The sequence below is a fragment of the Centruroides vittatus genome, unplaced genomic scaffold (genome assembly GCF_030686945.1).
Source record: "Centruroides vittatus isolate TY-2023 unplaced genomic scaffold, ASM3068694v2 contig_1048, whole genome shotgun sequence".
Classification (NCBI taxonomy): Eukaryota; Metazoa; Arthropoda; class Arachnida; order Scorpiones; family Buthidae; genus Centruroides; species Centruroides vittatus.
This window is the reverse complement of record NW_027120676.1, coordinates 452,217-480,071: the sequence shown is the minus strand read 5'-3', so window position 1 is coordinate 480,071 and position 27,855 is coordinate 452,217. Positions and strand designations below refer to the sequence as shown.

At 30.3% G+C, this 27,855-nt stretch overlaps 1 protein-coding gene across 1 annotated transcript in view; it reads right to left on the bottom strand.

Moving 5' to 3' along the window:
• Positions 1 to 1,567: 1,567 nt before the first annotated feature.
• The window catches only part of fw (furrowed), a 56,857-nt gene continuing 30,569 nt past the window's right edge, over positions 1,568 to 27,855 (bottom strand). The window contains exons 2-22 of the mRNA XM_067264852.1: positions 27,207 to 27,324; positions 17,853 to 17,911; positions 12,975 to 13,184; positions 12,057 to 12,149; positions 11,160 to 11,282; positions 10,796 to 11,086; positions 9,802 to 9,951; positions 8,208 to 8,384; positions 7,927 to 8,106; positions 7,389 to 7,562; positions 7,146 to 7,325; positions 6,865 to 7,038; positions 6,461 to 6,643; positions 6,187 to 6,384; positions 5,937 to 6,116; positions 5,689 to 5,865; positions 3,997 to 4,176; positions 3,684 to 3,710; positions 2,744 to 2,794; positions 2,609 to 2,681; positions 1,568 to 2,536 (exon numbers count right to left, since the gene is read on the bottom strand). Of these exons, the coding sequence (XP_067120953.1) occupies positions 2,251 to 2,536; positions 2,609 to 2,681; positions 2,744 to 2,794; positions 3,684 to 3,710; positions 3,997 to 4,176; positions 5,689 to 5,865; positions 5,937 to 6,116; positions 6,187 to 6,384; positions 6,461 to 6,643; positions 6,865 to 7,038; positions 7,146 to 7,325; positions 7,389 to 7,562; positions 7,927 to 8,106; positions 8,208 to 8,384; positions 9,802 to 9,951; positions 10,796 to 11,086; positions 11,160 to 11,282; positions 12,057 to 12,149; positions 12,975 to 13,184; positions 17,853 to 17,911; positions 27,207 to 27,324 (3,284 nt within the window). The 3' untranslated portion in view covers positions 1,568 to 2,250. The remainder of the gene's footprint in view (positions 2,537 to 2,608; positions 2,682 to 2,743; positions 2,795 to 3,683; positions 3,711 to 3,996; positions 4,177 to 5,688; positions 5,866 to 5,936; positions 6,117 to 6,186; positions 6,385 to 6,460; positions 6,644 to 6,864; positions 7,039 to 7,145; positions 7,326 to 7,388; positions 7,563 to 7,926; positions 8,107 to 8,207; positions 8,385 to 9,801; positions 9,952 to 10,795; positions 11,087 to 11,159; positions 11,283 to 12,056; positions 12,150 to 12,974; positions 13,185 to 17,852; positions 17,912 to 27,206; positions 27,325 to 27,855) is intronic.

The window sequence follows — 27,855 nt, the reverse complement described above, 5'->3', positions numbered from 1 at the left end:
AGTTTCTTTAAAAGTATATTCGTACAATTGAAGAATTTTTTGTACTAGGTATGTATATTCATCACACATTTTGTTTTACCAAATAAGTTTTTATTTTATAATTTTAATTTTAGCCCTTATATCGTGGCTAGTAATTAAAAAATTTATTTTAAAAAGTTTTGGCTCAAGACCATATAATGAAAAAGAAAACATTATTAAAAGAGAAAGACCAATGCCTAAATTAAATATAAATACGTCAAGAAAAGAATTTCGACATTTTGACGATAAAATTTATGACGAATGACGATTCTTTCGTAAAATTAAAGCAATTTGGAAATCAAAGCGGAATAGAATTTAACTTTGGTAGACAATATAAAATAAATATTAAAAATTATAACAAGATAATTACGATTAATAGATATATCTAAATTAATAGATGTTATATGTTTTTTCTCAAAGCAAGAATTGGCATTTAGAGGGCATAGGGAATTTATTGAATCTAATAACGGAGGTAATTATATTGAATTTTCTTATTTATTAAGTACGTCAGATAATCTATTAAAAATACATTTAAAGAAGTATACGGTTTTTACTAGCTTATCGAGCAAACGAATATGAACGGGCCCTGATGCGCAATTAATTGATTGCCCCTGTAAGTCGGCTTCTTACAGAAACACAGCTTCCCTATCATCAAATGTCACGGCACGCCACTGATATTTTTTAAAATTAAATGTTTAAAACAAATTTCGCCAGACCTCTTTCGAGGAACTAGAGGCGCACCGACTATACTTGCTCCAGGGCGCTGAATGCGTAGCTACGGATCCTTTCCTGGAGGACAGATCGTCCATTTGTTGCGTTGCTTTATCCTATTAATTCTTCTTAAATATATATATATATATTCGACCCCACCAACGGTGTCCGATTCTCATTAGTATTTATTATCGTTTAGATATTTGAATTTTTCAGTTAAAATTTTACTAATGAGAATCGGACACCGTTGGTGGGGTCGAATTTATACGAACGAAACTTGCTACATCTCGGGTCTTAAGGCCTGTGTTTAGGTTTCTTCTACGTCACACCTGAAGGTCGTAAGAACTTTAAACCTGGCTCTGACTATATGAAATTTCTACATTAACTTTAATAAAATAAGTCTATATAATATGATAATTACGTATCAATGATCATGAATTGCAAAGGGGTGGGTATCAAATCTATCTCTTGAAACACTATAAAACTGAATAATTATCTTCAAGGTTACACTTAATTTTTTAATTTTATTTGAATAATAGATATATTTTGTAAAGTTATATCATATGTAAAAGCTTTAAACCAGCTTTAGAGTGATTTTATAGCTATTTTCTACTGAAAATCTCTAAAAAAAAGGACAATGACTTAAGCAAAATAGGTCAAGTTTATAATTATCATAAAATGACATGAGTAACATATCCATGAGTCATTTTATAACATATTAAAATAGTTTATTTATACCGTAAAAATTATTGTTATAAATACAAAGAGGACAAAAATGTCCTCATTTATAATATAGTTAGTCGTTACGGTGCTTCCTATATCAGAATTTACTCATATAAAAAGTGCTCTAAGTAAAATTTTATATTATTTTCAATTTGATACAGATATTAAATGTCATATAAAGTCTTTACAAAGACAAGATATTTGAAAAATGGATCGGAAATTTTTAAAAAATAAGTACAATTAACAGTTTCTTGCAGGGGTTTTCAATCTGGTCGCTAGTGACCTCCCGAAAGTTCGAGCGATTTATCTGGGAATTGTACTTACCAGATAAAAAAGAATAACTTAAAAGGAGGACAGCTCGTTCTGAAAGGAAAGCCGTAGAAAAGTTTCGGGAAGCGGTCTATCCCTCACTCGATGGGTCCTCTTAGTGCCCACAGAGGAGAAAGAATTAAAAAGAAAGCTTAGAAAGAGGTCAGTAAATTACATGGAATTTTAGGAAGAAGTCGACTAGCAAGAAAGATTGAAAACCCCTGATTTTGAATATATTTTAAAACGTAAAATTAAATGACTTTTATAAAACGAGAAAAATCTTTCCATACAAATAATAAAAAGCATTCACTCATCATTTAATATTTCTACAAAATATTTTCACATTTGAACACACATACCCTGAGAAACTAAGACGTGTTTTGTTTCATGAATCCTGGAGATCACTCGTTTCATGAAAGTTCAAAGTTCAAATATATATTTATTTATATATAAATTTTTCTTCCTTTAATAAAATATATGCACTTTTATTTACAAATTATTACTCTGTCCGGCAGAATTCGAATTTCGAACGTGGGGTGAATTCATATTTTGACCATTAACTGTAACGTTGGCATAGATCGGTTGAGTACCACCACTACTAAATGTCACTAGCCCATTTGGATTATTTCTTATGGCCCCATTTCCATTTAACGTGTGATTACTATTATCCGTTTCTAAACTTAATCTTGAATAAGACATGACAGCTGCTCTATCTTTATCTTCTACTCTATTCACCTCTACGTTTTCTGTGTTCTTTACTTTTTGTACTTTCCTTCTTTAAAATAATAATAATATTTTTAAAATTAAAAAGTACACAATTTAATTAATTTAATTTATAGATGCTTACGTTTTCATGCAAACAATAGCTACAACTATAATAAGAATAAGTAGTGCTCCTGCTCCGACAGCCACGCCAATTCCTGCGATTAAAAATTTTTAAAAAATTGATAATAAAATAATATAAATAAATATAAAAATATACCTATAGTTTTTGACATGTCCAGATCTTCGTTGCTGGTTTGACCATCAGGTCCTGAAATAGGAAATTTTTGTTATGTATAGTCTACATAAGAATCAAAAAGAATCTATCAATATTTATTCAAAATAATTTGTGTTTATGCTTTGCTGACAGGCATGAGTCGACGGCCGAATGGCCGAACGGTAGGCTGCCACCTTAACCGTTCTGGAGGACCCGGGATCGAATGCCCACGTATCGAAAAACCTCAGAAATTTTTCGAAGTTGGGGTCGAGTACCCGTACCTCACCTCCTTAAACCTTCAATTCCGATCGAATTTATCTCGAATTTAGCATTCGAACTTCGAAACGTTCACCACCAGCGGCGAGTGGACCACTGAAGGTCGTGATCATACATTGTAGAGTGCTGACCATGTGGAATTTTCTGGGTTTTTCACGTCTGCAACACCTAAATATGAGCCAGTTTTCAGTAGAAAATCCTCCCGGGAGACATCCCCCTTCGGCAGATTGCCCATGTGTCACGTTGACGTATACAAACAATCAAATACAATCCAGATTATCGATTGATCTTGGAAGTTTGCCAGATTAACGAATTTCTACTGTTTTCTATGACAGTATTATTTTATAAAAGTTGAAACAAATTTTCAGAAAAAAATTAAATTTTGTAGACTTAAGATTCACGTTTTTTGACAGTATATTTTATAAAAGTTTGAAACAAATTTTCAGAAAAAAATTAAATTTTGTTGACTTTTGATTTCCATATTTTGTTAGTAATAACTAACAAAATATGGAAATAAATGCGGTGTTCTCAATGGAACATTATATTAAATTTTGTTCAGAATTTACAAAATTTATAAATATTCAGAAAATATATTTTAATATGAAATTAACTTGTTTTCTAAATGTATATATTTTAATATATTAATATTAAAAGATCATATACTTACTCCCAGCTTCTTCATTTTTAACAATATCTGTAAATAATAAAATTAATTAAATTAATTATAATAATCTGCAGGAAAATAACTGAATTAATATTAAAATATAAATGTTTTGTTTCGATTTATTTCCTGAAATTATTATTTATAAACTTTTAAAAAATTCAAGAAATTGTTTATAAAATTCTAAAAAATTATATTAATTAACATTATAATATATTAATTAAAAATAAATTTTTATATGTTATACTACTTAATACTGGTTGATAGAAAATTAAATGAAAGTTTCATGTCATTAATATAGAGAAAGAAATCGACTGACCTATACATTTAGGAGGTTTTCCACTCCATTCTCCCGTAGCTGTACACTTTCTGATTGGATTTCCTACCATTTGGAATTCTGGTAGACAATTATATTCGACTACACTGCCGTACGTTGTAGTGCCATTCGCCAGGAAACCACGTCCGTTGAATATCACCCCCGGAGAATCGCAGTCCACCACTTAAAATAATAATAAATCTTTAATTTAAAATAGTTTTTTTCCATGTTAAATTAGTGTTTGTCATTCAAGATCATTATTTCTACTATACGATTGCGGTCTTTTTTAACATAAGAATAAAACTAATAAACGAATAGATGGTTTTTTTACAAATTATAATTTGTGTTCATAAATGTAATTTTAGTATCCTGTATATGAATATATATTTTAATATAAAAGATTGTTTATAGCCTCTCTCTCTGTGTCCTATCAGCATCCCATCTACCTGGACCTTTTTAAACGTTTCTCTAATATTGAATTTAATAAATATTAGAGAAATATTAGGTTTCCAAAGTCGTATAGAGTATATCATAAAGAATTCTTCAACTATGTAATGAGTTTTTCATCATTAATGTAAAGAATGGAAACAGATCATAGCTCAAAGTCATTAGTTTCGGCAAAGGATATTCAGGTGAATTCAATGGTAGAATCTTTATTTAATGCTTTTTATAAGTCAAGCCACAAGTTAAGGACTTTTTATTACTTGTAGGCCTATTACATAATAAGATATCTTTAAATTTGATTAATTTTATATGTCAATTCATCTATAAACCATTTTAATAGAGGAAATAATTGCAAAAATCAATCACTTAAAATAATTTCTTTTGCATTCACTTATTTAGGCCCCTATTTAGGTGTTACTAACGTGAAGAAAACCCGGAACACTCCACTTAGCCAACCCACTGGAGAGGCACGAACCCACGACTAACTACCAGTGTTCAGTGAAATATCCACCACTGGTGGATATTTATCAATTTATGAAATAAAAGTATTGGGTTTGAAATAAAGCATTTTAAAAGTTCTGTAATTGCAAAGATGTAATAAACATTTCTTTATAAATTAACGAAAATTCTTGAAAAGACTTCAAAGAGTATAGAATACAATAAACTTAATTTGAATTTTTGTTTTAATTCCTTTTTTTAATTCCTTCTATAACTTATTTAAATTTTAAAACTTAATTACTGGTTTTCTGTAAAGACCGAAAATTAAACGAGGGAGATGCTATTGTTTTTAACCTAAAAACAATACAGTAGTTTGAAAACGAATTCGTGCTGAAATCATTAAGTAAACAGTGATAACAAGTTTTATAAAACTGAATTCCAGAAAGTGAAAACTTGGATTCTATCAGAAAATTTCCTTAAAATATATAGTAAAGAATAATTTTCGTGACATTCCCTTTCTATACAAAAGAATTTTATTTAGGATTCTTCACATTCTTCGAGTTCGAATCTTAAGTTCAGTCAGTAAATGAAAAATTACACCACTTAAATCTAAGAAATAATACGTGTTAAAATTATAAAATATAGTATAATAATATATGTAATTAGAATGTTTTGCCATAGAATAAAATTCTTAATATGGTTATTTAATTTAATAACAAATTTAATTTTATACTCTATTATACCCGTAATATCAATTACTTCATTTTTAAATAATAATATAAAAAAAGTTAATAACAAAATTTCTTTACTTACATTCACAATGAGGCACTACGCCCGACCAATATCCATTACTTTGGCATACTCGAGTGCCATTTCCTTTCAGTTTATAACCGTATTGACATGTATACGTAACTATACTGGTCACAACAAAGTGCTTTCCTTCGATAATGGTCATATTATCTCTTCTATCGGGTTCTCCACAAGACACCTCTAAATTAATTATATATTATATGAAACAGTACAATTAATAGCGAATTAAAAAAAAAAGTGATAAATGTTACCTCTACACTCTGGTTCAATATTACTCCAAGATGCATTTTCCAGACATAATCTTCTTCCGGGACCTTTTAATTCGTAATTCTTATCGCATTCGTATTCTACCTGGTTACCATAATATGTAGTATTTGAAGGTAGTAACCATCTTCCATGTGGTACTGGTGAAGGTAATCCACAATCTACATCTATATTAAAGGATAAATTATTAGAATATAAAAGTATCTAGTAAATTGCGTGATGGCTACGAAAGCTTACACATGCAACTAGGAGGTTGACCACTCCAGACTCCGGATGGTAAACAACTACGAAGTGGTTCTCCACTTACTAAATGACCAGGGATGCACCGATATTGTACTGTTGCGCCAATTTTAAACGATTCCAGTGAAGTACGGTCATTACCACCGTAAATAACAGTAGCATTTTTGGGTACTTCCGGTGGAACACAACGAACCTCTGATAAGAAAGTCGATATACATACATATAATGAACATTAGGAAATTCAAATTGTTTTAATTAGGTAATTACATACCTTCACATTTAGGTGCACTTCCCGACCATTTACCATCTTCGAGACAAGTTCTCAATCTACTACCTCCAATTAAACGATAACCTCTACTGCACGAATAGGTCAAGATGCTATTCAGAAACGTTGTACTATTGACATAATTAACTTCTCCTTTCAAAATAGGTTGTACTCGACCACAATCAATATCTAAATTGTATTAATTAAATAATTATTAATATATGATAAATTTAATTATCAATATAAAATATTTAAATTTAAATAGTCTTCGTTGAATAAAGGGATTAGTTGATTCATTAGTTAATGAGGAGAAAGATCGAATTTGAACCTGGATCCTTACAACAATAGGATCCAGATTCGAATTCTGTCTTGCTGAGCAGTCATGTAGCCAATGAAGAAATGGTACTCACAGCGACATTCTGGTGGTTGTCCTGTCCAATTTCCATCTTTCGAGCATGTTCTTATAAAATTTCCAAACATTTTATGTCCAGATTCACAATGATACTCTATCTGTGAATGTATTGTAAAGATCTCTCCTGTGAAATAGGAACCCAATGGCGAATCTGGTTTCCCGCAGTTGATTACTAGAATAAAAATATTTACATGAGATGATTAAATTTATAGGAGTTGAAAACAATCAATGTTTTTCTTAAAATGTTAAATTAAAATATAAAAAAAATGCATAAATTACTTTCACATTTTGGATCTGTTCCACTCCACAGTCCAGTATCTTCACAGGTTCTTTCACTGTCACCGACCAAGGTGTAATTTTCAAAGCAAGTATAAGATACTTTTGATAAGTATGTGGTAACGTTATCAAGTAATTGGTGTTTGCCATGTTTTACAGGATCCACTTCTCCACAATCAAGAACTAAAAAACAATTAAAAATTATTTGATATTACGTTTCACCAGAATAAAAAATATACAACTTACATTTGCAAACTGGATCATCTCCTGTCCATTTTCCTCCAAGTAAACAGGTTCTGTTTTCATTTCCTACTAATTTATGCCCTTTATTACAACTATATTTAACAGTGTCGTTTGCTCTGAGGCCTTTAATTTCAATATTTCCATTAACTGGAATCTTTAGATCAGGACACCAATTCACTACAAATAAAAATAAAAATGTTTTAGAATAAAATTACTCTTATCAGTGGCAGTTTTAATCAATGCGAGGTGCTAAGGAAGAGTGGATATGAGAGGCCTCTTTTATATAAATTAGAAAATCCCTATCACACCATTATTATAAGGATCGTAACTATTATTGGAGTCAATCGATATGAGTACTGGGGATCCAATAGGTTCTCGCTAAGATCATACTATTTTCAAAGACTAGACCAAGACAAAGTATCAACAACTATATATTTGTATCTGAGGCTCCTGAATGCCGTATTTCTAGGCAAAAGCGTAGATTGCCTTTGCATAAAACTGCCACTACAATTTGAGTACGAGGTTAATCATACGGATTTACCTAGACATTGTGGTTCTTTACCACTCCATTTTCCATTTCCTTCACAAAATCGAACGTCATTTCCAGTTAAAGTGAAATTCTGATCACAGACATAAACAGCAGTAGCATTGAATGTTGTTCGGGAATCTTTGTATATAACTATTCCATGTGGAATACTATTTAATGAATTACAATTGATATCTGAAAAATCAATAAAAATTAATTTTTAAAATAATATATTATCATTTTATCTTATTAATATAATTATATTTTGTTTTTACGATTTTGCAAGTTTTGCTTACGTTTGCATGTTGGAGCAGTCCCAGTCCAAAATCCATTAGAGGCACACTTTCTGATTTTATTACCAACCAACATACTACCTACAGGACATGCATATTTAACTTCTCTTCCCAATCTATAATCTTTTCCTATTGCCGTTGTATTTTCTTTGCTGTCGGGACTTCCACAACTGGATGGAACTAAGAATTAAAACAATAAAACTACTTTTTATTTTCAGAAATTCAATTAAATAATAATAACGCGTTTTCGAGCATATTTCTAATAATAAATTTATATAACTTTCAAGATTAATTTGAAAGACATTTGACGTTACTGAAATACATATTTAAAATTTGACGAAGCACATTTGAATGAAATTTAGTAACAAGTATTTTAAAAAAAAATGTTATTAATGATTTGGTTTAATGGGATAAGGCAGCGCAACACGTGGGCGATCTGCCTTCCGAGAGAATCTTCTATGGGCAATTAACCCCTATTTACTGTTAGACACGTGAAGAAAAGTCAAAAAACCACGTGGTTAGTCAGGGCTGGTGGCGAGGTGCGAACCCACGACCAGCGTTCAGTGGTTTTTATCAACTGATGGACTAACCTAGGCTAACAAAAATGTTATCAATACCAGGAAAAAGAAGATCGAAGAGCAGATGGAAGAGGATCGCATAGCAGAGAATACGAGTCAAGATTGAATAATGTTATAATAGTAAAGAGCAGAATGCAGAAGACGTGTCTGTTGCAGTGGGACTCAAAATGCTGAAGAAGAGAAAGAAATGTTATTAGAAAATGTTAATTTACATTAAAATGTCGTTCATTTTGGAACAGTAGGAAGAAGATCGTTAAACATTTTCGATTCGATTTATACGAAATATAAACAGTTTTATTACATCAAATATTTAATTTTATTCAAATTTGAGAGATTGGGAGACATTTTACAAACACGATTAGTGTTTGTAAAACGTGTTTCACGGATTTATGTTTAATGTTCTACATAGCTGTGTTTCATGGTTGTATATTTATGATTTCTGTTTCATGTGTGATTACATTTCATAGACTAAATAAATAAGAATCGTGCGTAATGTTTGTTTATTTAAATACTTGTTTCACGTGTGATTTAGTAGACTAATACAGTAGAAGTTCGTTAATCCGTCAACTACGGAACCAGAGTGGCGCCTTAATATCGAAAATGCCGGACTAACGGACACTTTTGTATTTTCACAAAATACTATATGCAACCTGTATATTGCACAATGTAAGTAAACATTGCTAAACACTCTGCATTGCTAAACCTGTATATTGCACACGCTGTTGTATGCTTCCGATTTGTCTATGCAGCCTGAAGATAATACAGTGCATGACTCTAGTGTGTTAACGATATTTCATGTGCATATAATATTAATTTATAAACATGTACCGCATACATACGATTCACAAAAGATACTGTACATATGAGCGGAATACTAGCATGGCGAATTATTACTGGACAATTCCAGATTATTAAGGCCTATCTACTTTAGGGTGACGGATTAACGAACTACTATATTACTACATAATTAGGTACAGACAGATGTGATTAATAATTATAATTAAAGAATATGAACTTACCATACTGACAGACCCAAGGTAAGTAATCTAAATCACACGTAACATCATTCCAAAGCCATTTTCTGCCACCGTCTAACACTACACAATTCTGCTTTCCGTTATAATTATTTGGTTGATCTTCTGCCCATAAAAATTCTCGAACTTCTTGCTCTAAACAATAAGAAAATATATATTTACTTCTGACTGAATTTCATTTAAAATTGAAATACAGTATATGCAAAAGTTTTCTTTTCGTTCTAGCAATTTTCTGCGGGGTGTGCGTCATATGCACGATAATTTAATTATATATAATAGATTGTATATACTTATATTAACTTAATATCTATAATTAAATTATAGTTTTACACGAAAAATAATTTCCAGTTTAAGGAAATATATAAGATTACATTATAGAACGGTTTAAAAATTATAGATAAGAATCCGAGAAGGGTGGATCTGGAGCGAGATAATTGTCATTCGTTTCGATTTGTATATAAAAACTAACTATACTAATCAGATATATATATAGATTTTTTGATAGATAAGGAATCTGTTTTATTCATAAATATCAATTCTTTTTCCTTCTAATTCAAAGAACATATCAAATTCTAAATGTCAAATGCTGAATAGAAACTAGTGAGACATAATTTCTCCTTTCTTTGGCTTTGTATAATATAAAATATAAAAATTTGTGATTAATTCAGCTTTAAAATATAAAATTTTAGTACGTTATATAATTTGTGATAATAATTAGTTGTAATAATTCATTATTACAACTAATTAAGAGCCGAAGGCACGATTAACTGCATATAAAAGTCCGGTGTGGACCGGAAGACACGTCGTTTTTAAATTAAAATATGATAAAAATTTCAGCCTGTTATGAAAATATTCTAGTAAGTAATTGCTCATATTTTATTTTGGTTTTATAGATTGTGTAAGCAATTAGTAAAACAATTATTTAATAATATTTAATAGAAATTAACGTGCAATAACATAGAAATAGTTCGCAACTTACTATTAACCCAATGCCAAATTCTTGATTTTCGGCCCAAACCAGAATCTCGCTTAACTCCGAGCCATACTAAATTGGCTTTCATCTTTTCTTTTCTTCTTTCCAACTCAGCGGCAATGAAATTTTGTATAAGGTTCTCTACATTATGCACTAACAATCCACCCCGCGCTCTACAATATTCTTCGGCATCTTGAAACGAACCCCCTTTCTGCCCTTGAAATTCGTAACATGTCCTGTTGAAAGTTGTTAATTCTAATGGTTCTAATTGGTTTCCACATCTTCCAGCAGAGAATTCTGAAAACAAAATATTTTAATTTAAACTATACACATGTATACAGGCTGAAAAATCTTAAAAAGTATGAGATACCTTGAGTTGTAAATACCATAACTTCACATAAGGAGAGAGATCCCTGTATTCCAACCATTTGAATGTAGACATAACGTCCAACAATTGGATAAGCGCAAGAAAAATCTTTACTTATTCCATCATCTGAATGAAAATATTTGAAAAATTAATAATTATTTTATTTAAATTTCGATTATATCTGTAGAATAGAGTCTAATAAGGAAAGATAGCCTATAAAAATTTCATCAATTTAAAAATTTATCTCTAATGATCTCTCCAAAACATGGACCTTTCCTAAGTAATTCTCATTTTCCCCGCATTTTAGTGAATTTAGGGTAATTAAGGTAGATACAAAACATGGATCTACCCTAAGTGATTTGCATTTTCCGTAATCTTCCCTAAATTAAGGAAGAATGGGAGATGTAGGGATTACTTAATTATCTCTAATTAATTAATTCTAATTAACTAATTCTAATTAATTTCTAAATTAGGAGAAATCAATAGATTAATTAAATAATCTCTAGATTAGAAGAACTTTAAATGAGTATAAGATTAGGATTAATCTCTAGATTTGCGTCTAATATAAGAGAAGATTTTTCCATAATCGTCCCTAAATAGTAAGAATTTTATATTTTTTCTCAATAATGATCACCCAATACATACATTATATATATTAGCCTATATATACATGACTAAAAGTAGACAAAAGTACTTATTTAAGAGGAGAGAGAGAGAGAGGGAAAATCTGTGCAATTTTATAGATTATCTCTCATATTACAATAAGAAATAAGTACTTTTGTCTACTTTCTAGTCGTGTTACTTTCACAAAAAAAAAGAACAAAAGAATTTATCTTTTCTTGAAATACTTTTTCCGGGATTAATAGCCCACAAAATACATTCCATTTGCAAAATATTTACCTAATGTGCCGGGATACCAAGCACATAATCTGTTTCCTTGAACGCTTGAACTGTTGCCAATGCGAATTTCTAAATCGTGAATTGGTTGATGCCCTATTTTATTCATAGAAGAGAATACACAAATTTTAGTTTTATAGAATATTTCCAAGAAGAAAAAAATAATTATTCCACTATTCAAAAGAGCAAACAATTTATGTACAAAATATGAATTTTTTTGTTAATATTTTTATTAATTTTATTAAATACTTACTTAATAAATTAATCAGTCAATTAACTGAACATTAAAATAGTTCGATTAATTAATTTACAAGGCTCATTATAAGGATTTATTATTTTATTAATGAAATCCGGGACACTAGCACTGTTTCGTCTATTGTAAGTCCAAACCCCAATAGGGTCAGTCATAGGCGAAGGATGAGTGACATCTCGAAAGATGTGTTATGGAAGTTTGAATTCCCATTACCAAGTAATACCATGAAGAGGATTCATTGTTGCCATATTTGTTACGTGTTAGTTATATTAATGAAGATAAAAATTTTATTAACTACGTTTAAATCTACACATTTCTATACATAGGTTATATATAGAAGCCCAAAATTCGTTTAACTGTGCTTCGCTTTGTAATTTCGCACAACGTATCATTTTAAAATGAAATTATTAGAAAAACAACGAGGAATACAACTGGATTAATTTAGTTAATTAATAGCAATTTAGCCTTTAAAATGGTTAACCCATTTTGGGCCATTCTTACATTGTAATAGGACATAATAATACAGCATTTTATCGAAAAAATTCTAACCATCGAGTTATGCATAAATTAGTAGTTAATTATTCATTATTTTTGATTTAGTGGAATATAAACTAATAATTTAGTAATTGTTTTAATACTTTATAGTCAAGTTAATACAAATATCTCACCGCAACAACCTCTAGTAATGATTCTAACAATCCTAACTTCGTAGGATTGTAGTAAATCGACTTGCCACCAAGGAGAACTTTCTACTTTAGTTTCGCTACAGAATTTATTTTCGTGTAACGTCGTCGTGTCGCCATCATTCGCATGATTTGCTTCACCTCCTCTTGAAGTACTCGACTGATTCGATGGTTTGCCGTAAGCCACGTTAACGGCTGGAAAAATATTATAATATGAATTAATTAATGTATTTGCTAAGAGATAATAATTAATAATATGATAATTATAAGAAAATTAGTAATTCTGTGCAAGTTGCTTGCTTTATTGGAAATTCTTTAAAGGAAAATATATCGTTAGTACTTTATTTTACGTGCGTATAACTTGCAGGTTATCTGTGTTAAAAAGAAAACAATAATTTTAAAGTGCATGCCGGTTATATTCCGATTTTAAGTTGCAATTATGAACGCCTATGGAGTAGTGGTCGTTACATTTGCGCAGAGAACATAATGGGGCGGATTATACGAAGTTTCTGCGAGTTAAATCAATAAAATATAATACTAATAACTATTTCATGGTAATTGAGACTCTAAGGTCCTTGACCTAACACAGATGTTCTCCCATCTTCTCTATTTTGGGATATGTGGATCTAATTGAGAGATAATGTTCAATCATAGTTCGCTACACCACCCCTGGGAAGCGTTACGCAAATTCACAGTAGGATAACGTCTGGCACTGAAGGTCCAGGTTGGGGCTAATTACGCCGAATATTATGCTTAATTCTTAATTTATATGTTCATATTCTATGAAAATTATTTTGCCGAATTCGAACAATAACCTGCCTGCCATATCACTATACACGCGCAAACACACACACACACAACACACACACACACACACACACACACACACACACACACAGAGAGAGAGAGAGAGAGAGAGAGAGAATTTAATTACTATTTTACTCATTCACATGTCACATAACTTGCAAAGGAAGTTGTTATAAAAGTAATGTAGAATTGAAAGAAGTTGATATTGGTAAATACAGTTATTATTATAAATAGGGCTTGAGAAAGGTGACGTGGAATAGTTGCCAGTCACAAACGTAAGAACTACTTATCTCTGAAAGTTGTAAAAATATACAAATTAAATCAATAAAGCAAATAAAAATAGATTTTCCCCCACCGCTTATTAAAAGAAATGTTAATTTATGTGATTTTCGTATCATGTTTTACATAAAAGCCAATATTCTGATGTCTTTTGTATCCAAATATTATATAAAAGACCCTTTTATATGAGGTTCCAGACACAAAACGATACTGTTGGCCCTTCTACGTGGGATTTAAATTGTAAAAATGTCAAAAACAGAATTTCACAACTCTATTATAATGCTAGAAACAGTACAATGTGCAAGAAAAGTTGTTTAATTCGGTTTCTACATTCCGTTAAATGATTTTGTGGGTTACTTAAACACATTCTTAAAGGAATATTTTTAATTAAATTTCCTTTATAAAAAATTAATATGTCAAAATACAGTTTCCGATTTTTTAAATTAAACTGTAACAGTTTAATCAGTAAGTATTGTTTAAGGAAAAAATATAGGTCAATGTAAAGGAACAAATTTGTGGTCACTTTTTATAACACAAAAACAAAAAGCAATTTTGATAAAAGAAAACAGGAAATTAAGTAACGAAAATTTAAGAATTTTTATATATTTTTTTTAATACGAGGATAATCCAAAAAGTAAGGTCTCCTAATTTTTTAAATACAAAGAAACGTTTATACAAAAATAAAGTTCATATCATTTTAAAGCTTGAACATTTATCTATTTTTCTACATAATCGCCATTTCGGTCGATGCATTTTTGTATGCGCTGTGGCAATTTTTGCATGCCCATGTCATACCATCTCGCCGCCACGTCGTGTTAAACCGATTGAAATTCATCGCCAATTGACGGAAGTGTGTGGCGAGTCGTGCATAGATGTCAAAAACATTTTCAAGGGGTTTAGGGAGTTTGCAGTTGATCGTACTGAAATTCACGACGAAAAAAGAAGCGGGAGACCGTCAATTTGACAGTCGCCAAGGTTGAGCAAACCATGCATGAAGATTGGCGAATCACTCTGGATGATCTCTGCAGTTTGGCGATTGGGCTTTTCCCAAGCACAATTCGTGGGATTTTAACGGAAAAGTTGCAATATCAGAAGGTGTGCGCAAGATAGGACCCGCGACGTGGCGGCGAGCAGGTATGACATGGGCATACAAAAACTGCTACAGCGCCTACAAAAATGAATCGACCGAAATGACGATTATGTAGAAAAATAGATAAATGTTCAAGCTTTAAAATGATATGAACTTTATTTTTGTATAAACGTTTTTTTGTATTTAAAAAAATAAGAGACCTTACTTTTGGGATTACCCTCGTATTAAAATAGCTTGGTTTAAACAAATTATCTATATATATAAAAAGTCAAAATGTCTATGTATGTATGTTTGTTAGGTAAAGGGTTCTATACCGTTCAACGTATCTGTACCAAATTTGATATGAATATTCATCGACACCCTACCAAAAAAAAAATTCAGCAACGAGTTGCTTAACTTTCCCGGCTACATTTGTTGTGTCATCTGATTTGATATTTTATTTTAAAACTTTTTATATTTTTAACTATTATAAAATGGCAAAAATCTTAATTTTGAGTGTAGGGATGGGTTTTATAATAAAATTGAAAATTGTAAAATGAGCAAAATCATCCTTAGATCCGATCCTATTGGAGATACACACGACTCCCTTTATTTCTCCACTCCCTCGATCTTTAATTATCAAAATTTAATAGCATCAATCCCCCTAATAAACAAATCTCCCTGCAAAACTTCAGAAATTTTCGACAAAAAGCACAGGAGTTATTAAGCTTGAAAGAGAGTGAACAAAATTATGCCCCCCACACAAACAACAATACATACAGAAACCCCCAGAATATTTTTGCATTTCTCGACGTTTCTTCAAGGTCCCGAATCGAAAAATGTAAAAATCTGGGGTCTTTTTTGTACTTTTCCTCTGTTATATCCTCTGTTATATATAACAACCGGGAAAGTAACTCTTTGGGGGTCCCCACCCCAACCACACCTAAATCCCACTCACTCTTTACTTAAGCCTGAGCAAGCGTTAATATAACATTGCAGTTTCATTATTGTAAAAACACAGGTCAATAAATGTACATACATTTTGGTTAATAAGACTATTGTTTATATCACCCTCACCCACCCAATCTCACCAATCCCCACCCACTTAAAGCTCGAGCAACACCAGGCACACGCAGCTATTCTTCAACTCCTTAAAGAATACTGTATTCTTTTCACTATATCATATAATTTACGAGATTATTAAAGTTTTATATTAATTTAATGATAAAATAGCTACGTTTATTATTAATTATAATGTATTATATTAATTTTTAAATATTACAGGGTGGTCGAAAAGTTTTAGTTGTGTTTTATTTTGTGTATTCCAAATACAATGGCTGATCCAGGAGTAAATCTCCGGGTACAATCGTCTTTATCCAGGGCTGTATAGGCTTGAGGCTCAAGCTTATATGGGAGACCCATCTTCTATATATATAAAAACGAATGTATGTCTGTCTGTGTGTGTGTTTGTCCTTCATGCATTACCACACCATTTATCCGATTGCCATGAAACTTCGGGAAGTTGTTTAATACACTCCCGCGAAGGTTTGTGGCATATGTGAAGACCACCATTTCCCCCCTTTCAAAAATATATTTATATATGGATTAAGGCTTTCATGTCCAACAGATGACGCTAACTTCCGACGACTTAAGTTTGCTTTTCTGTGAGGCATTATGCTTTTCTGTGAGAATGGACTAAAGCAGATCATTTTCTATCTATCTATATAAATAAAATATAACGTTTGTTTGTTCCTACCGATTCCTTTGAAATTTTGACACAACGTTGCATTCGAATACGCACATGTTTTTATGTAATATACATGTCGAAATTTTCCCTACTGGGGGAGATGGACGGGATTAAGGCTTACTGTGAAGAACTCGGCTTCTATTTATACTATTTTACATGCAGTTTTTTGCGTTTTTAATTGTGTTTTAATAGGTTACATCAACAGAATATACACTAAAAAGGGATTTTTTTGATATTCCCCAGCAGGGAGAGGGACAGGATTAAGGCTTACTGTGAAGAACTCTGCTTTTATTATACTATTTTAGACACGTTTTTGATTGCGTTTTAATAGGGTATGTCAAGAGAATGTACAGTACTGTACACTAAGAAGGGATTTTTTGAAATTTACCCCACGGGGGAAATGTTATACATTTATAATATATACATTTTGAGCCACAACAACGCTTGGCCGGGTCAGCTAGTATATAATAAGATTATAACTGTAGAATGTACAAACTAAATGTATTTTCTAGTTCATAAACGAATGGAAGAACATGATAAATTGAAAAAGTCAAGCCAGAAGAAAATATAGAAAGGCTCAAGAGGTTCAAGCTCTAGGTTGTCTGCCTCAAATGCCTTGGATACGCCCCTGCATAGTTATGAGTAAATAAGATAGTTTTTACGATGCTTAATTGACTTTTAGGCCATCCTGTATTATAGAAGAAAAAATAAAAATTTTACTCAGTATATTATAATATTTAAATAATTTATACAATTATTTAAATCTTATAAATTAAAAATAGCAAACTACTGAATGAAGTTTTGATTTTGCATTCGTACAGCATTCTAAATACGGAAATTTAATTGTAAATTCATGTGATAAACATGTTTCAATGAAACGAATGAACTCTTAATCGATTATTTATATAAATGACCACGTTTTTGTCGATTATAAATTATGTTTTATGAAAATGATACTTACCACAATACGGAAGTTCACCGGACCATTTACCATCAGCTCCACAAGTCATGCTGCTTTGACTAGATAAATATAATTAAAAATAATAATAATAAATATCAATGTCTTAGATAAATGAATAATTAATCATTTTTATGTAGCGTGTTATATTATTTTTATTGCAGAATTTTATCTACGTTGAAAGCTTATTAAATTTGGCATAAAATGGCTTCAAAATTCTTCTTCTTATTACTTTTTTTTAAGAGTAAGATGTATTTAAAAAATAAGAATTTGAAACGAATTGATGTCGATCACAATTAAATGTAAAATAAAGGATTTATTTTTTAAAATAAACTATTAAGATAATTTGTAGTCTTACTTGTTAGACGAAGTGATTCAAGTTGAAGGAAAGGTTATTCACTCGAGCATTGATACGTAACGCAAAATGCTGCATAATTTTACGATCAAACTGTATAATGTGATAAAAGGGTGTAACACTTCCTTTTTTCCATTTATCTCATTTAATCTTTAATCATAATTTTAAGTATATTTTTTTAAACTTTCGACAATAAAAACGAGAATAAAATCAAAACTATATCATCTAACAATATATAATTTATAATATATAAACTAGTTTATATATAACGTGAAATACCTTGTCCCTCTTGTGGTAGGGCCTCCTGTAATATCATCACATATAAAATTGATCGGGCTCTATTTTTAACGAATTAATGTGAGTTTATACTAATTTGAGCGTTATTAAAAACAGATAAGCACGTTTAATTTTTTAATAATTTATTATAAATTATATATTGTTAGATACAAAAGGAATAGATACAAAAGGAATACTATACAAAAGGAATAGATTCATTTTTACTGCTGTGGTAAGTTAAAAGGTAGCATTGAGAGGACAAGGTCAAGTGGCCCCACATTTATGGGATCTCAGAGACTTTTTACAAATTATTTATTGTCATGTTTTTTTGTATTCAAAATATTTTCGGCAAATGTATTTCTTATTTATTTCATCAAATTTTAACACTTAAAAGTCAAACAATAGGGGAAAAACAAGAAATTTGTTCACACAAAACGAAACACGATCAACTGACTTTTCGGCCATCCTGTACTTCTAAAGTCTAACTAAACGAATTAGAAACATTATAATTCTCATTTAAAACAGATATTTTTGACAATCTACAGATTACTTTTGCTTATCGAAACAAAATAATAAAACAAACAAAAAAAAAAAAAAACTTTAATAATACAATCTTCTCTTAAGTTTTGCTCTTAAGTTAATTTCCATATCCTTATAATTTTAATGAAAATTTTCATTATGTTATAACTTCAATCATTAATTTTAATAGACTAATTAAGAAACACCACGCAGAAATTAAGGGGGAGGGGGGAGATTGACACCAAGAACACTAAGTTCAAAGTTATTTATGATGGTGATGATGATGATAATAATTCAAAATAAATAAACTTAATTGAACAGGCCATCTTGTATATTTTTCTGTTAGATTTTTTAAAGTAAAAGTTGAAAAAAATCGTATAAATTAGATTTCATCTTCATACTTTGATGCTTCGACTTTGAATATAATAAATATCAGTGAGAGAGATCTAGGAAAATGTTTCTTAGAACAAGATGTTACTTAATATATATTCTCTTATACAACCGCATATTCTTCATGAATATCAATAGGAAAATTAGCCATCCATACATGAAAGAATTTAGATACAGATTCCTTTGTTCACTGTTTCTCAGCACATAATATCGATAGTTTATCTCGAGAGCAATGTACTTCATTGGTCTGTGAAAATGGGAATATCATCAAAAGAAATAGATTCGAATAAATAAAATAAATTATAGGAAGAGAAGTCGGAAATGTACAATAGTTTCTACATAAAGACTATTATGTATTTTTATAGACGAGTTATAGTGAACAGCAGATTTATGATCGTTGCTCTTCGTTTTTTACTCCTCAGATGTATTGCACGGTACTCGTAGATTCGGAGTAATTGTATTTATAAAATAAAACAGTAGGGCTATTATTGTTCGAATGCAAAAGAAGCTGAACGAAGAATAATGAGTGATATTAAAAGCACAATTTAAATTGTAATAAGTTGCAATCTAATAAAATTTTTCTTCTTCTCCTCTAGAACTTTTCATAATATAGTTTCTTCATTCGAAAAGGTGGACTTTATATATTTTGATTTTTTTCCTAAAAACGACTGGAAAAATGTTCTAAAATGTTCGATGTTGGTGTATATAAATAGAGTAACCAAAGAGCGTTTCAGCACATATTTTATTGTAAATAGATGCATCGGACAATATTGACAGAACAAATTCGCATGCTGTTGTTCTATCACTTCAAAAAATGACCACAATGTAGCCTTATGATCTTATCTGCAAGTCAGTTAGCGAGGACAGTCAATTGGCAGATCTACTACAATTAGTTCAAGAAGTTGAAGGATTCAGATTTCTGGCTTGAAGATAAACCTCATCCAGGCAGCAATTCCATCATTAATAACGACGTTCTCTTGCAACTGATTGGTGGTCAATCATGGATTATCATCTGAGAGTTAGCAGTGTTCCAAGATTAAAAGACTTCGTCCAAAACCTGACAAAGTCCGATCAAAGTCCGACGACAACGCGCCAGCACATACAGCAAAGATAATCATAGAGAAGCTGACCAGTCTGGGTTGAAAATTTCTTAAAATCCAGAACCATATTGCCAATATAGCGTTCATTCTATGCACAGGGGATTGAAATTTTGTAGCAAAGCTAGCGAGATATGACTGATATTGATGTTGATTACCTACAAGATAGAACTGTAATCATTGTTGAGTTAATTGTCAATAAAGTTTTGTTTTTTCAAAATGTCTAAATTTTACCTTTACAAAAAGCTGATAAAAAGATGCAGAATATTCTATTTTTAATGATGAAGAAAAGATAATTTGGAAGTTTTTATTCAATAAAGACATGAATTTTAATTAGCTTTCCGGTACACTACGTTCGCTAATCAAGATGCAAAGAAAGAGTTTGATAGTGATTAAAAAGTTAAGAAATACATTTACTTTTTAAAATTGTTTTTACAAAAACAGGTTTAATTGTAACCTTATTTTTAGAGAGAAAAATTTAGTTCTTTAACAAGGTCAAAAAAGTAAAATAGCTTTTTTTAATCCTTTCGTAAGATAATTTTCACTCGGGGCCATAGCGTAAATTTTATATTTAATATATTCTTTACTATTTTTTGTTCTTTTAATGAATTAGACTAAACTTAAGTTTATGAGTTGATAATTATGCATCCACTTAGACTATAAGTTAATTAATTAACTGTACTTTGGCAGGAATGATTAATTATTTAATTAATTCGAAAACCATCTTAAAATATATAACTAAGTGCTAGTGCCTCTCAATAAGTCCACTTACTAAGTGATTTCTCCACAATTTTCCTCCTTAAGGAAGTGGCTGAGTGGATAAACCACTGAGTACTGGTCGTGAGTTTGCACCTCACCAACGGGCTGGCTCTGTGGAGTTTTACCAGTTTCCCAAATATCGAGAGGCATCTCCCTTGGCAGATTGCCTGTGTTGCATTGCCATATTCCATCAAACCAAACTAAACCTTAAAGGTGGGGTTGACCTACAATGGGATCGCTCAGCTTGGGCGAGTGATGAAGAACGACGCCCTGATCTGTAATATACATAGTAAGTTACGGGTGGGGAAGGTCTGAGACAGATTCGAATCCGATTTTTCCATGATCATTTGTAGTGAATCCGAGTTCGAATCTGATAAGATGAAGTTCCCCATACAGCAACTTGGTAGAAGGGAACCAACCAAATTCTATTGTTTGACTTTTAAAATTCAAAAATAAATTTAATTAATTGTTAAACTATTATTGAAAGAAAACAGTTACGCAGAAACTTCTTTACAACTTACTACATGTATAATTGGATAGATGTAAACTATAATGACACTAGAAACCGTAATTAAATTATATAAAATAACTAATTAATTAATTGTGATTAGAAATTTATATTATTTTGAAATAAATAATAAATAAATGTCTTATCAGCCGCTTTAAATAGAGCTTAAATCCTGTTATAAATTCCTGTATACAAATAGGTTTCTGCTTATAATCCAACACATCCCGTTCTGCAATTTAAAATTTGTCGTGATTCCATATTATATCTGTCACGACATCAGGGATGCGTTTAAGCATAGAATTAGGAGTTATTACTTCGAGCGGAGACAAAAAATAGATAAAAAATAAAACGAAAATTACACTAAATCTATTCTAATTACATGCTTAGAAAACAAAAGGATTTGACACGAGCATGAGAATATCCCTTATAATTTTACAAATAAGGTAGTCCCGGTATAAGACGATGAAAAACTGCGACCAATACTCAAACATCCCCGTATAATGAGAAATTGTATGAGGTTCGTATCACTCACATTGTATGAGGGTTCGCGACTTAATACGTCAAATTCTTACTAAGTTTCTGATAAGTATTGTGTATATATAATTTTTGTATTTTTTTAAAAGAATAAATTATATTTATGGGCTCTCTAACGCACTTTCAATGCGTAATCGTAATCGTTATGGTAATCTTTTGTTATCTTACTTTATAATCAGACAAGTTTGAATGGGAGCGAGTTAGGTAATCATCTCTAGGTGCGTCAGATAAAGATGTTATTTAATACACACAGTATTCTGTAAAAACGTGGTCAAATGTAACATATTTCTTTTAAAAATACAGTCAAACCTCGATATAACGTCGTCTTAAAGTCTCTTAGTAAATCACTAATGAATACTGAACATATTTCCTCCATAAATAATAAATAGAAACTCATTATGTGAATTACTAAATAAACGATTTCGCACTGAAAACAGTAGCATTATTACCAAAATCACGTGATTTAAAAAATCCCGAACTCAAACTTGAGTATAGATCTCATTACTAATTTATATGAAATTCTTATTGCATGAGATGCTTTAATTTAGCGGCACACTCGATTTAGTGTCACTTTCATAGACGAACAAATGATGGCGTTAAATCGAAGTTTGACTGAACTAAGCACGTTAACACGTCTTCTATGTTACTTTACGATAGCAGAAGACTGGAATTGCTTATACAGCAAAATTTCTGTTTATAATCTTGTAGTAAGTATTGCAATACAGTAAAACAATATATAGGAAGGTATGCGAGCACATATACACATGTATGCACAAGATAACCTATATGTATGTATATGTAAATTGATATATTACAAGAATGTCATATGTCATTAATTACCTCATGAGTGTGCATTCATTTTTACTGTTTTTATATTAAAATGACCCTCATTGTAATTATTAATAAAGGCATTGATTAAAATACAAGGAATAATTCAATAATTTCGATAATGTTCATAAATTTTAAATGGTAGCGAATGTGACTGTTCTATACGATTTCAGTTCTTGGAAAAATAAAATGAACTTTAAAAAAATTCAGCAACGAGATGCTTAACTTTCCAGGCAAAAAGTTAAAATTGTGTGTGGCGTCATCTGTTACAAAAAATTTTTAATGAAGTATCATATTACTAATTATTATAAAATGGCAAAAAGAGCTTAGTTTTGAGTTTAAAAAAATTGTAAATGCTAATAACGAGTAAAATTTTCATTAACAAGAAGGTGCCAAAGAATTTAATAGGCTGCATCCAGACTGTTGTGTATGATAGGTGAGAAGTCCGGATGCATCCCCACCATCAAAATAATTTAAATTCATCCCTCCTTACTCAGCGCTATAATTTACCTGTAAAAGAACAAACAGAGTTGAGAGTAACTCCCTTGGACGTCCTGTACACTACTTAGTATTTAGTATAAATGTATTCATATTTTAATAAAGCCTGTTATGCTTTAAATAAGAAATTCTTGTTATATTACTTGCAAGCAATAAAGCAGGAATCTCCTAAATCTTTGTCAGCAAATTTCGACTGACATACTGTCTTGCAAATATTGCGATAGATAATGTAAGTATTGCCGACTAACAACACAAATATACACAAATAGATAGACACAGAAACAGCAATATGTGCAAAGTGTATCATATATTACTACACATACGAGTACAAGTATTACTTGATTTTTAAAGTAAAATTTCTCTTTGTTTTAATGAAAAGCTAAGAGAAATAAAATAAAATAAGAAATTTATAAAATATCCGCCATTATATGTGTTACATTATGGAAAAAATTAATAAAACGTATACTTTTACTGTCTGAAATTATATTATTATTACCGGTAAATGCTTAGTAAATTTTCAGTTAAAGTTTTATAAATAATGAGTCGACTTAAAACCATAAAAAAAATTCCAATACAATGATTAAATAAAGTATTAAATCAATCGTTATAAACTAATTTTAATATCATTTATATAACATAAATTGTGTTAATATTTTTATTTGTCGTTGTGAAGTTCCATTTACAACTTTTAAATTGTAAAATACGATAAAAAGTTCTGTAAAAGTAGCTTAAAATAATCTAAAGCAGTTAAAAATTCATCTAGAATTCAAAATCCCATAAAGCAGCTATAGAAAAAAAAATAGTCAGTAAAGACCACTGTAAAAACAGCAATATTACCTTGTTTTGCGGTAATGTTTTGTACCAACTTTACCAAAAACACGATTCATATTCACAAATCTAGTTTAAATATAAAATAAGGTACAATTAATTGAATTTTGGGCTACCCTTACAAGAAGACTTCTACTGGTATTCGTGTATTGGTTGGTTGAAGTAGTAGTTTGGTAAGAATTATTAATTTTTTAAATATTTCGGACCACTTTCATCGTTACAAAATATTGTTCTATTATACATGGTAATTGTTCGCAATTATCACGATAATTTACATAATTCATTAGGGTGAGTTATTGTCTGACGCCATAATTCGAATTTATTGATTGTATATTCTAACTTTTAGACACCAAAATTTAATAGTATCAACGTCACTTATATACAAATTATCAGGCCAAATTTTGTTCCTTAATATTTACCCAATCCTGAGATATTAAATGAAACACACACGAAATTTTTTCCTGTGTTTTTTTTTTATACTTTTTTGGATTCAGGAAGTCGCAAGACGTCGAGATTTTCAAAAAACCAGGAGGGTCAAATATGACACGATTACAATACTTTCCCCTCTTATAACAGCTGGGGAAAGTAATAACGTTTCTTATCTTACGAATAATCACGTTATTTTATAAATAGAAGAAATTCTTTTGTCTGTGCATTTATGATATTTTACTGATAAACTTCTAAGAAAAACCGTGTCAAATTATCAAGAAATACAAAAGAAACAATGAGAAAAGACACAAAAAGTAATTAACTGACCAATTAATAATCAATATTTTAGATTTATAAGAAGCTTCTGGAGATGACTTATCCTTACTGTTGTCCTAAGTTGTAATATACAAGAGGTCCCATACTCTTCACCATACAATAATAAATTTAAAAGAGTGTGATCCTAAGCTATAGTTTCCTATTACGAAGTCCTGTTTTGCTATGTGTATATCCGGCCTCATTTATAAATTTGATACAAGCAATACACTTGATGACATTTCTCGAGTACGTTGTTATACTATAAACCTTAATTATATATAATTATTTTTTAAAAATTAAATTATAATAATATATTTAATATTTCTTATATGTTGATGGTAATTTTATACAGAGAGTTGATAGCTCCACTGTTGTAAGACCATCCGCATTTGAGAAAATTAAAATTCTGGAAAAAAATATTGAAATTATCACGTATCTATTGAATTTTTATTGACATTTTATATTTTATTATATTTATTTTAAATATAATTTAGTTTTAATAAAGCAGTTGTAATAAGCTAAGTCCTTTCTACATCCACTTTTGATTGGATGATCATGGTTCATGGTTCAAGCAATTGTCCATGATCATGATTTGATAGATTCTACGAGAAAAATTAACTATCAGAATTATTTATTACAATAATAATAATAATAATAATAATGTTTGAATTATTTAAAATAATAGAATATGAGATTATTTTTTATTCAAATGAATAATTGTTCACTTATAAAAAAAATTAAGAGCAACTGAAATGCATTCTTCTTAAGCATTGGAATTCTCAAGTTATTGCATTGATTCTAAATGAAAGACATTTTTAAAAATTTCTTTTGAAAGCAATTTATTGATTTATTTTCTAAGAATAAATCGTGTCAAATTATCCGAAAAATACGGTAATAAATGTTATAAAAGTGTAGACAAAAGAATCTTTTCTATTTATAGAATAATGAATTCTTTGAAAGATATGCAAGTTATCTTAGACTGGTAATATTTCGAAGAACTCTTATAGAAAATAAAATAATTTTAATAAAATTTTTTTTTTCAATTTTAATATATTTAATTCTGAAATAACTATACTTTATAAATTGAAGATAATTCTTATGATTTGGTCGAGCCCACAATGGGTTTAAAAATAAAGCCCTCTTAGTACCCACAGGGCAGAAAGAGTCAGAAATAAAAACCAGATTTGTAAAAAGACAAATTTAAAAGATGATTATCATTAAATTGAGATTATGAAAGCTATTAAGATTATTACTGTCTTTTTCTTTCATTCACTCGACTCCAGTTAATCCCGGCCGAATGGATAACACCATTAAACACTAGCCGTTCGCGCCCCGCCAACGGGCTGGCCACGTGGAGTTTTCCGGGTTTTCTTTACCTAAGTAGGGGCCAGTTTCCCATATAAAGTCCTCCCGGTAGACTTTCCCCTCGACAGGTCGCCCACGTGGCGTGTTGTCGAATACCAACAAACAAACAAACCAGTTTATCCCACAGGTTCTTGATTAGATTAAAATCTAGAATCTGTTCTAATTAATATACTTTGTTATTTTGGATTCTGATATCATAAAACTGATATATTACAATACATGACACGGTATGGAGTGTTGTTTCATTAATAAGAATATGGGTTATTCTTAAAGTGTAGTCTTATGGTGGGAACAGATTGATGTCCACAACGTGTAGGTAGACCTTGGCCTTCAGGAATTTTCGAAACAATGATCCAAGGACAAATCGTGAAAAACTATCTCAGATTGTCGTTTTCAGATATTAACGACAAAATAATTCACCTAATTAACAGATGAGAATATTTTGTAATGAAAATTATAAGCCCTGATCCAATCATTCACCAAATTTCCGATTTGGCTCCATCCCATGTTATCCACCCCTTTATGATCCCGTCCGAACTTATAACGGTCACGATAAAGGCCCTTTGAGGCCCACAAAATAGAAAAAATGAAAAAAAAATCAATTTTGAGGTGTTGTATCAACAATTAGAAAATAATTTTAAATATATCATACTCACCCGAATAATTGATAGCCATCATCGCACGTATAAGTAGCAGCGGTCCCTGCTGTTATATTTTCATTAGAAAGTGCCACCGTCGCGTATAACGGTATCGCAGGTTGTGGACAAATTTGAGCTTGAAAGTAAAAATAATAATCAGAATATAAATTATTTCATTTATCAATAAAATAAAATTTTAAAAGTTATAATTTCTAATATAATTTAAAATCTTCATTTGCATTAACATAATGACAGCTGTAAAGGAGGTCAAGGTGTACCACTTAACATTAAGCGGTCTTAAGGTTAAATACGTGAAGTTTGTGAAATAATTAGAATTCCTAGATTTAATTTCATATTTCTTGAAATAAGAAGCATTATTTCACTTATGTTTATTAAAATAAATTTAAATTTTCTTAAATATTTTACGTTTACGATGTTGTACAGATTGTACAGTATAATATTTTTATTAACAGATCCATACAGTCATTTCGCTGTATTGATGGATCTGTATATTATCGAAGGAAATCAGAATCAGGACAACTTCGTTAAGGCCCGGGACATGAAGAGGCCTCAAAGTTTAGTTATGCCTCTTTGTGTAAAACAATCGATATGAAAGCGATAAAAATTGAAAATTTTTCCGGTGAAAGGTGAAAAATCTGTTTTATTT